General features: G+C 36.2%; 1 protein-coding gene across 10 annotated transcripts in view; it reads right to left on the bottom strand.

The window, feature by feature from the left end:
- The window catches only part of CycD (cyclin D), a 174,419-nt gene that overhangs the window by 72,994 nt on the left and 89,281 nt on the right, over positions 1 to 12,144 (bottom strand). For 2 of the 10 annotated variants that reach the window (XR_011417265.1, XM_032433276.2), the window contains exon 4: positions 215 to 4,379. The exons of the other annotated variants lie outside the window; for them this stretch is intronic. Coding sequence is in view for 1 of the 2 variants with exons in the window: in XM_032433276.2 (XP_032289167.1) it covers positions 4,330 to 4,379 (50 nt within the window). In the remaining variant the exon portion in view is untranslated. Of the gene's footprint in view, positions 1 to 214; positions 4,380 to 12,144 lie in introns of those variants that run through there. 10 annotated transcript variants of the gene reach the window in all.

The following is a 12,144-nucleotide window of genomic DNA, read 5'->3' as shown; positions in this document are numbered from 1 at the left end:
TTAAATGAAAGATACTTGATATATATATACTATTCTAGAAGTAACATTTCAAATTTGGTGACTCTAGCTCTTATATCTTACGAAATTTTCTCAAAAAACAAAATGATTTCGATATCGATTTGATCGATTACTTGTGCACGGGGCAAGTTATCGATTTTCAGACAAAAACGTTATCAAAAAAATCGAATTGAACACTTTCCTTCGGACCTATTCCCTCTGATACCAATAAGTTAGCAACCCTTAAATAATTCTTTTTTTTTTTCTTAAACCATTGATTATGATTATTCTCGGTTTATTTTTTTTTCTGTTATCGCGAGTGCACGCTTGTGTCCTGCGCATTTTAAACATATTAATATTGTTAGTTTTAAACTAGTTTTCTTGTGCATTTTTGTTTGTGCGCTTTTGTTTTTGGCTATTTTTTTACACTTGGCCGCTTTGTTACAGTAGAGATCCTTAATAATGGATTATAAAATTGTCTGCTTCAAAAAAGTTGGCCAAAACCATATAACGGATAGCGTAGTGAGGGATGCTATTGCCGAAAGTAATGGTTTGCACTATAGTTGCTAGTCGTGTAGAAAGACTAATTGCGAAATGCGAGCGTTTATGCGTCAGACCAGGGCTGGCTTTATGGTTCTGATTGTTGATTTTCACCAACTAAACTATGAGATCACAGCCCTGGATAAATATGTGACCCAGTACGAGAGAGAACAATTGAATTATCGGAATCGTCCGCTGTCGTAAAAGTTCGTACAAAGCGAAATTAACAATTAAATTTTCAGCGGCTGCTGGATCGTCCGGACTACCGGCTGCTTTGGGTACCACAGCTTATAGTGTTTCCAGTTGTGGCGTCTAAGCCTCTATTGGGCGTTCCGCCGAATATACATTTTTATTTCTGGGCTTGCCCCTGATTTTTCATTGGATGATGTAAAAGCCTTTATACAGGCAAATATTCAAGCCCCAGGTATAACTCAGATATTTTGTAAAGAGTTTTGGTCGGAACATTCAATTCAAAGAATGTAAGGCAAAAAAAATTCGGATTCTACATTGAGCTTCCCGTATCTAGGAAGGAGTATTCATAGCTGTTGAGGTTGCTCTTTCTCCGGAACGCATAGAACTTCCCATTTTGAAAATCAATTGGTGTCTAAGAGTTGTATTTGGAAGTTTCCGTATCTTTATTTCACGTTTCTATATTCCGCATACTATTTAACAAACCCGTCTACCAAAGCCATCTTAACGCTATTAAATCTATCTCATCCTTACTTTTCGATAAGGACCTCTAAGTCGTGCTTAGGAACCTGAATTTCCCAGATGTTAATTGGTCATCGGTAATGAATTCAAATTCTGTTGTCCTTTATTAATGTATCGATGGTCTACATGAAATGTCCTAAAGGCAGGTTAATCAGGTGCGTAATTTAATATTCATAATAGAACTCCTGATTTGATCTTGTTGCTTACACTTCCTGAACACCTTTTTCATAAGTAGGTAGGCCGACTTTATGGAAAGAATTATTTACTATCCTTCTCTATAAGAAAGGGAGTAAGGTCGATTTGGAAAACGTTTATGTAGCTCTATTATTTAACTATTCACCAGTCGTGAAGCGCAGGTCTATAACCACTAATCTTCTTGAGTTTACATCATTAATAATTGATAGTTTTAAGAAAAGAATGAAAACTAAGTAGTCTACACTGACTTAATGCTTCATAATTTATGGCTTCTTGGTTCCCAGTCAATCTTTTAAACTGGATCTCAGAGTCGTTACAGAGCCCAGAAGGTTATTTTCAGAAATTCTTTTTCGAAATCTACTCATGTGATTTTTCGGTGCTCCTCAGGATAGTCATCTTGACCAGCAACTTTTTATCTTTGCAGCAATGACCTTCCCTCGATACTGTCTCTCTTTCGAGTATTAATATACGCTGATGGTGTGAAATGATGCCTTGCATATAAACATATTGCATGCTATATTTTACAAGCCGACACTGATCCGTTTCAGTCTTAGTGTCAAGTCAACATGTTAAATTTAAACTATTCGAAATCTAAGATAATGACTTTCTATAGAAGCCCTCCTCATCTGGTTTCTTACACACTTAATAGCTTACTGCTCAAGCGTGTAAACAGTACTTGTAATAAATTTTAAGGACTAGGTGTCATTCTTGATGATAAACTTAAAATCGACTCTCGTGTTAAAACCGTGATCAATAGGGCAAAAATTTTCTTGGGTTTCATCATGAGATGGTCAAAGGAGTTTTACGATGTGTACACGTCAGCATTTATATTCGGAATTTCCCGTTGGCCTGACTTGTCACGAAAGTCCGCTTAAGTCCGAAAATGACCCTCCTTTATTCAACTATGCGAGTCCTTATAAAGCAAGATTCAAAGGAGCGAAGCTGATGTTTCCGTTCGTAATAGCACAATGATTAAGGACATGAGTATTCATCCATTCTATGCAGCTAGTTTGCTTCTCGCTACGAGAACAACCTGATTGTTGAAATGTACTCGGCATTTGGATAAATTTTTGCAGACTACAGCATATCAATACATGGGCCATCTCCTATCTACTATTTAATTCAGTCCAAATGGCCTCATCTTTTCTGTATTCACTTTGCTCAATTATTAATTATTTTACTCTCTATCTCATATGTAAAAACATATATTGATTGTCAGGAGCATAGTTCGTTGAGTGGGATATGGCTTATGACAGGCTTACTTTTTTCGAAATTTTATTTCATAGATGGGATTGGTTAAGAGGTTGTTTTTTTAATGCCGCTAACCTTTTTTTTTGTTTATGCCAGTGCCGTCCCACTAAGGGTGATGAGCGTGTTATGACAATGGTGAGCGCAATCGAACCAAACAGAGGTCTAGGGATGTTTTTGTTGTTAGAAATTTAAACTTCAGAAATTCTGGTAGTTTGCATACCCATATCCATATTCCAGATTCGTTGCCTACATTTTCTCAATCGTCCTGGATGATGGCAGTATCAGTTCCGCCCTTTCTTATATAGAGCACAAAAGCAGCAGCTGCCGCTTTGCAGTGAAACGAGTTCAATTTGAAGAAATCTTAACGATAGTTAAGAGCACCAAAAGTTTTACCTGAATTGCAGCCCAGCGGATCAAACTGTTCTCAAATGATATCGTAAACTGGTCAAATGCGAGACATAACCCGGCAAATCTCACGCAAGCGCATCGGAAAACGATTGCAATATGAATCATATGTCGTTCAGTTTGTGGCAGTTAACATTTCATTTACAACTGTCGCAAGAAATACGACAAGCGAGCGTTTTGTGATATTTTAAAAAGTATCTTAAAAGATATCTCAAAAGGCTCGCATGAAATATGTGTTGCAAAACTTTTTTTGGTTCCATGCCCATTTTGTTCCCACAGAAATGTTTGCTGCTGTTTTTATACCCTGAACCCATTAAAAATGGGTATAAGGGTATATTGTATTTGTGCAAAATCCAAATGTATGTAATAGGCAGAAGGAAGCATCTCAGACCCCATAAAGTATATATATTCTTGATCAGCATCAATAGCCAAGTCGATCTAGCCATGTCCGTCTGTCTGTCCGTCCGTATGTATGAACGCAAGGATCTCAGAACCTATAAGAGCTAGAGACTTGTAATTTTAGATGTAGGTGCTCCTAGTGCCTGCGCAGATTGAGTTTGTTTCCGATAATAGATAACTTAATCCGTTTCCAAGCAATCCATAAAAATCGATATCGATATACGATTTACAATTAGGCATACTGGGATATACGGCATATTTATGTATGAAAATATAAATGATTTTATACAATCATAAACGAACAATTATCAAGTTTTATCCTGACTACAATAAACTTCTTAAGGCCCAGAGCGAGTGCCAGAAAAATTTGATTGCGCTCTCGCTCCGCCCTAAACCTAACTTACAATAGACTTCAACTTTTTAATCAATTTTATTATTCAATCAAAGATCTGGGGCAACATTGTACATTATGAAAGAGAACACAAGACCACAAAAGAAAAATGATTATTATTATTATAATTATAACTAATGAAGTTTTTCAGAGGTATAAGCTGATGAAAAACGAGGCCATCCATTTAGGATACATGGATTACCAAAGAGCACGTATACAAATAAATTAGTTAAGGAGCTCGTAGGTACCGATCGAACTATTTACTGTCGAAAATTCAAGTAACTCTACAAAACATAATTTCTTATAGTGATAGCAAGTTCTACTCCCTTAAATCGCTGACATTGTGTCTCGTGCATGGTGTCGGCCGGAACATTGTTGCCATTCTACGCTCGCAAAAGCCGCAGACCACTCATCGCAACATGCCACTTATAGGTGCTTGTTTAGTGTTCTTGAAACCTCTTGAAACTATCAGTGTCGCTTCTTGTATAATCTGAAAAGGGTATAGCAAGAGACAAGGCAGATATTTAGGGGGCTCTCGACCATCGCTCGGCAAAGAGATTTCTTCACATAACAAAAATGCAAAAAGAAATAGTATTAAGTACTATTCCTGGTATATAAGTAAAATCAGTAATTAAAGAACACCCAATATTAGGCAGAACGATCGATTTTGTAACATTAGTACTAACACAACAATTAGAACACTATTTTAGGACCTACCGACATTTTTATTGTTTGTTCGCACAGATTAATTAAAAATGTCTATAAATGGAATGGCCGCAAATCGTTACCATTCATAGGAAAAACGTGAGGAGTTTAATAAATCTTTCAAGTGCCTTGTCAAAAGAGCACCTGTCTCAAACGAGACAAAGTTAAACAAGTAGGAGGTTCTAGTCGGGAGCTCCCAACTATGGGATACCCTGAACATTTTCTTCCACCATCATATGTTAAGTTTGGTGACTCTAGCTCTTATTATCTACCGAAATTGCCTAAAAACAGGATATCGATATCGATTTTTATCGATTGCTTGGAAACGGGGTAAGGTTCCGATTATTGGAAACAAGCTCGATCTGCGCAGGCACTAGGAGCACCTACATCTAAAATCTAAATTCAAGTCTGTAGCTCTTATAAGTTCTGAGATCCTTGCGTTCATACTTACAGACAGACGGTCATGGTTAGATCGACTCGGCTATTGGTGCTGATCAAGAATATATATACTTTGTGGGGTCGGAGATGCTTCCTTCTGTCTGTTATACCCGTATACCCATTTTTAATGGGTTCAGGGTATAAAAACTTCTTGTAGATTCTTACAATATCAGCCGTCAACTTATAAGTGACAGTGCAACAAAACTAAAAGATTTGCATTTAACACAGCCCTTTGAAGCATTAAGCACGTTAAGAAAGAGCATTAGACGAATTTTGGAAAGGCATTATATAACAATGTTCCTTCCACATTCTCTTAACACTTCAGCGTCATTCGACGAGAAACAACTTTCCGTGTCAGCTGATACTAGGCCATCACAATGAAGCAAACAGCTATGTTTTCTCAAACTAGCCTCATCGCTCCTACCAGAGTTTGATGGAAAGGCAGAAAGCTTACAAGGCTTCAAAGATGCTTTGAGTCTTATAGACTCACTAAAAGAAGACCATGAAGCAACAGCTGTCAGTCTTATAAAGACAAAACTAAAAGGCCACGCACGAAACTTGATAAGCGATGAAAAAATAATCGCCGAAATTATATCAAAATTATCAAAAACGGTAAGGAGAATCAGCTAAACTCCTAAGCCTGCAAAAGAGCAAAAATCCCAACACTTATACACAAGAAGCTGAGAAATTAGTAAAAGCTCTAGCAGGTGCGTATATTAATGATGGCTTAAATTCAGATTTAGCTACTAAATATAGCACAGCCCAAGCTGTAAAGGCCATGACAAAGAACTGCGCTATAGATAGGGTAAAACTTATCATGCAGGCAGGTATATTCAATAACATGAATTATGCCGTATCTAAATTTGTCGATAGTTGCACAGAAGTAACCGGTCAAACTAATACTATCCTTTATTACCGAAATTTCTCTCCTCGTGGTGGAAACCGCGGCAAAGGTAAATAAAGAGACTGTCTATACAACAGAGGCGCCTACAGAAATAACAATAATAATGGTAATAGAAACAATGATAACAGAGGGCGACTCATATAGAGGCGGCTCAGAGGACCCAGACAGCAAAACCAAATCTGACAAATGAAGATACAGTTCTTATACTAACCCAGGTAACCAGGTAATATCGCAATAGTCCGTATATTAAATACAACTAGCAAAAATATAATAAATTCAAAATCCCAAAATAAAATTTGAGTCACTAGAAAAATGTGAAATCAAAATAAATAACATTAATACCAGCAATAGAACAAATTAAGTCGTAAATAAATTAAAATTCCCCGACTAACTTAAAAACATGCTTACTGATTTATGTACCAAATATTGTGACATATTTGGCCTAGAAACAGAGGCAATTGCAAGTAATAATTTTTACAGACAAAAATTAGGATTATCAGACAAAACACCTGTATCTATTAAAAACAGAAAGCCAGAAATTAACAGGCAAGTCGAAAAAACTAATAAAATATGGTATGGTAGAACCATCTATCTCAGAATTCTATAGCCCACTTCTCTTGGTACCCAAGAAATCTCTCCCAAATTCAAAGAAATACAAGTAAGAGGTTCTTGTCGGGAGCTCCCCACTAGGGGATACCCTGAACCATTTTCTTCTAACATCAAATGAAAATATATATTCTATTTTAGAAGCTACATGTCATGTTTGGTGACTCTAGCTCTAATTATTTACCAAAATTGCCCAAAAACAGGATATCGATATTGATGTTTATCGATTGCTTGGAAACGGGGTAAGGTTTCGATTATCGGAAACAAACTCGAATAGCGCAGGCACTAGGAGCACCTGCATCTAATATTTCTCTAGCTATTATAAGTTCAGTTATCCTTGCGTTCATACATACGGACAGACGGACAGACAGACAGACGGACATGGCTAGATCGACTCGGCTATTGATGCTGATCAAGAATATATATACTTTATGGGGTCGGAGATGCTTCCTTCTGCCTGTTACATACATTTGGATTTTGCACAAATATACAAATATACCCTTAAATACTTTAAAATTAGCGCTACTAATAAAGGTGACACAAATCTTTTGATGAGCCTTCGCAGCGTTCGGTCGTGTTTTTCTCTTCCGTTATGACGTTTCGCATTTGTGTTGAGTGCAATACTGAGGTATCAGCTCTTCGATTTGCGTCAGTTTTTATACCCTAAACCCATTAAAAATGGGTAAAACGGGTATATTGTATTTGTGCAAAATGCAAATGTATGTAACAGGCAGAAGGAAGCATATCCGACCCCATAAAGTATATATATTCTTAATCAGCATCAATAGCCGAGTCGATCTAGCCATGTCCGTCTGTCTGTCCGTTCGTGCGTTTGTATGAACGCAAGGATCTCAAAACCTATAAGAGCTAGAGATTTGAAATAAGATGTAGGTGCTCCTAGTGCCTCCGCAGATCAAGTTTGTTTCCGATAATAGATAACTTACTCCGTTTCCACGAAATCGATAAGAATTGGGCCATTTTGGTGAATAATAAGAACTAGAGTCACCAAACTTGATATATAGCTTCTAAAATAGAATATATGTATTTGTGCATTATATGTTGGAAGAAGAGGGTTCAGGGTATCCCCTAGTCGGAACCTCCCAACTAGAACCTCTTACTTGTTTATCATAAGTACTTAATTATTGGTGTGGCTGCTGAGTAGAGGCATAGCAAGTGGTGCGGTCTGTCGCGAGTTCGAGCCTTAACGGGGAAAGTAACAAACTTGCCAAATCTAGTAAGGCAGCGTGATTATTGTGTCGTGTCTAATGATTCTCACTCTAAAATTGATGATCTTAGTGCTAAAGTCCTAAATCTTGAAAAACTTTATGACGGTCTAAAAGCAGCAATAGAGCAGAATTGTTTTGCCAAAACTGTTCCTAAACTTGCTCCTTAGCATATAATTAATACATTGACTCATCAGCGCGTCGTCGAAAGTGATCGACATTCTGTCTCAATAGCTGCAGGGGGCACCAACCTCGGTCACTTACCCGTCTATGCAGATGAAATGCATGCAGAGATTGAGAGCGAATGTTCCGATTCGAAAAAAATCTAAAGAGGAAACGGGCAAGCAATAACAACAAACTTGGTTGGCGAAGCGCCTAATTGCTCTGAGCTTGAATTAAAGCATAGCTTAAAATACTCACATGTTGGTAAATTCTTAACCAAAACGCAACCAGAGGCGTTGTTGAGATATGTTGCTAATAATCTCAAACTTAATATATCTATGCGCTTACGTGTTTCAAGCTGGTTAAATTAAATGTTGATTTATCATCAATGCGATCTGTCAAACCTCACTGTCAAAAACCCCAGTGATTGACGCCAGTGGCATTAGTAATGCTGTTGTTGTAGCGGCTAATCTAGAATTGCTTTTTCGTGAGACCAGACTACTACGCATTTCGTCATTTCAACAACTTTTTCATCTAATTTCGCTGCACTCGGCTCCCTTCGACAATTGCTGCGCCCAATGGATGACTATCCTGTTGCGTACTACAGCTACTCTTCACTCACGCTCTTTATCAGAGTGCTGCACTTATTTTCAAGTTGCGCTCTCTTCACCGGACTGCGTTTTGACAATCGGCAAGAGGCACTACGATTATCTTATAAGGCCATCACCTCCCATGCGTTCCTCACTTGAAAGATTTGGAATTCTGGATCGCTTTGCTTGGGCTACGATTTGCTGTCTTTTATCGGCGCCAGATGGCCACATGCCGATGTGATTTTAATGTCATAGTACTAGTTGAGACATGGCTCAACTCGGATTTCTATGACGTTGAATATTTTAATACCAGAACCTTTTGTGTCTTTCGTAAAGACAGACACGCTGTGAAACTACAGCGCTCGAGAGGGGGTAGTATTATAATACTTAGCTGTGAGACACATTTCGCTGTGAAACGCTACGGCTAAATTTCGATGACTCTACACTGGAAAAGCGGCAATGGCACTATTTTTATATGTGTCTCATATATACCGCCTAATAGCCCTTTTGACCTATACAAATCGCATGTGGTCAATATTCGCAGCATTCACCCAAGTATGGACGTCCAATGTTCGCTATGTGTTATGGGAGATTTCAACCTTGGCAAACTGACATGGTTGTTCTTCCCTAATTCCACATCCTATCTGCCTTCCAATGCTCATCACCCATACGAAATTGTTGTAATTAATGAATTACGTAGTATGGGCTTATACCAAATTAATATAATTTTCAAGCAATTGCATAAAATATTAGATCTAATACTTCTAAATTTAGACGTTAATTTTAACTAAGGTAAATGTTTAAGCCCTCTAACTAGTAGTGACATGCATCATGTTCCTATCCTATTGTTAGTCAAATTTTATACATGGTTGCCTCTTACACAGTCATATAACATATATGACTATAATCTTACTCACTGCAACTTTAATAAGTATTATCAATAAATGTTTTTTTACTCTCGATTCGCAGAGAATCCTATCGCATAGCAATTTGGATTCCTACTTTGATAACTTCATTTGAACTCTTTCATAATGTTCTGCATGATCATGTCCCACGGAAAAGGCAGGGTTTGCTTGGTTTGCCTTGGTACACAAAGGGTCTTAAAACACTGAAAAACCTACGCAACAAATTTTGTAAGAAATTCTGTAAATATCGGAGACTCTCTGATTGGGAAAGATATTCTCTACATACGCGAGAGTTTGCGTTTTTAAACTAATTTCTCTATAACCAATATATACTCAATATCGAGGATGGGATTAATACTTGCCCAAAAAAGTTCTAGTCGTTTGTCAATTCGAAAAGAATAACCTCATCGATTCTGGTAATTATGACACTTGGAACGCTATCAACTAATTCGGATTCAGATATGCAGATCTCATTGCCTTTCAACAATGTTATAATTGCTCTTTCCTTGGCTCCATTCCTAACATTTTAAATCAAGGAAATATTATATTTTCAAGTGAAGATTTCTATACAGCCGCTAAAAGCCTTAATAGCTCTTCACAATCTGACTGTGATGGTATATCAGCACTTTTACTAAAATCGTGTATAACATCTCTCTATCAGCCTTTACAAATACTTTTCGCAAAATCCCTCACTGCAGAAGTATTTTTAAAAGAGTGGAAAAATCCTACAATTATACCAATTTTTAAAGATTGTAGAAAATGCGATATTCGTAATTATAGGTGCATTGCAAAACTAAGTATTATCTCTAAATTATTTGAGAATGGTCGCCAATAATATCCCCTTTGTAATTTAACCATATATGAATCCTAGACAGCATGGCTTCTCGCCGGGCAGATCTACAGTGACCAATTTAGCGATTTTTACAATGTTTGCATCCAGAGCTTTAAGTGTCGTTGTGAGGTTGATGCAGTGTATACTGACTTTTCTAAAGCCTTCGATAAGGTCAGTCGCGTCGTTCTCATAAGGAAACTGTCTAGGCTGGGGTTTCACTCTTCTTTATTTAGCTGGTTAAAATCTTTTCTGGCTGATCGTTATTATCGCGTACGTGTTAACAATACTTATCGCATCTTCGGGGTTACCCCAGGGGAGTTGTCTTGGTCCGCTTTTATTTAACTTGTTTATTATTGATATATGTAGTTGCTTCCGTTCGTCCGAATATATATTATTTATTTGTTTGCCATCAAATCGCATTTAGCAAATGTGTTTATGGCATTCTGTCTTCCTGTTCCATTAATGGGCAAAAAACGTATTCGTAAGTCAGAAGCGTTGGATTTAGGAGTCATTTTCGACTCTAAGTTATCTATCTATCTTATGCCTAAGTCGTATGCGATGTTTGGGTTAGTTAGGCGCAATTCTACCCAGTTGAAAGACCCTTTTACAAGATTATATTTATATTCGGACTTTGTGCAGTCAATATTAGAGTACGACTCTTATATTTGGAGCCTAGCCGCAATTGTCCACACAAATAGGATTGAAAGGCTACAAAAACAGTTTTTAAAATTTAATCTCCATTGCCTTAACTTTGTTGATCCCTTACCACCATACAGAGCTAGGTGTCGATAACTACATATGTCATCTCTGGAAGATAGGAGAGACCGCCCTTCCCTTCTAGCACGCGTTTACTTCAATGTGCCGAGCAGATCACATAGAACTGCTTATGCAAGCCTATCAACATATCTTCTAAGCTTTATAACAGTCTTCCAACTGAAACGCTCTTTTATCTTTATGCAAATAGTGCTCATATTAAGCATACGGTTTAAAAATTCTTTCTTTAAAACTAATTAGTTTTACATTTTCTTTAAGTTTATATTTTCTGTTTAGTTAGTTAGTTAGTAATTAAATGTAATATTTTAAAGTTGAGATAACCTGAAAGCTACCAGCATTGGTTAATAAATAAATATAAAATATATATAATAATGACGAAAGTCAAATAAAAGCAACACTGTCGAAATACTACGATGATCCTATAGAGGGAGGCCATACAGGGATTAAATGTACCTTGTTAAAAATTAAGGAATACTATTACTGGCCCCAAATGACTAAGAACACTACAAAGTATGTGAAAGCTTGTGTAAAAGCCCCAATGATATTAACGAATACTCCAAATACTCCATTCGATACTGATTTAATAGACACAATCGGTTCGTTACCTCGTACAGATTGATAGAATCAACATAAAAGTAGATGAAGGAAATAAGAAACCCCAATTAGTAAATAAGAACAGGTAATAGTTATTCAACATATTACATTTTAAACCTGATGAGCCACAAAGTAACTATCAATATATAATTACAAACAAAATAAAATAATAATATTTATATATATATATATATATATATATATATGTAATTATATATTGATAGTTACATATATATATATATATTAATAATATATATATATATATATATATATCTATATATATATATATCATGACCTACAGTTTTTTTTATTATACATTCCTTGTACAATTGGGAAAAAGCATATATGGATACATGCATTAAAAATATATTTTTTAAAGTGTAAGTCTAATATTTATAATAATATTTAATAATATTTATAAAAAAATAATAATCATATCTATAAAAAAAATAATGGTTATGCATATACAAATTTGAATATAACAAAAACAAAAAAAAAATATAATAAAAATTTGATTTTTCT

Source organism: Drosophila virilis, unplaced genomic scaffold, assembly GCF_030788295.1.
Source record: "Drosophila virilis strain 15010-1051.87 unplaced genomic scaffold, Dvir_AGI_RSII-ME tig00001562, whole genome shotgun sequence".
NCBI classification, from domain to species: domain Eukaryota; kingdom Metazoa; phylum Arthropoda; class Insecta; order Diptera; family Drosophilidae; genus Drosophila; species Drosophila virilis.
The sequence above is the reverse complement of the archived record's forward strand: the minus strand, read 5'-3'. Positions and strand labels throughout refer to the sequence as shown.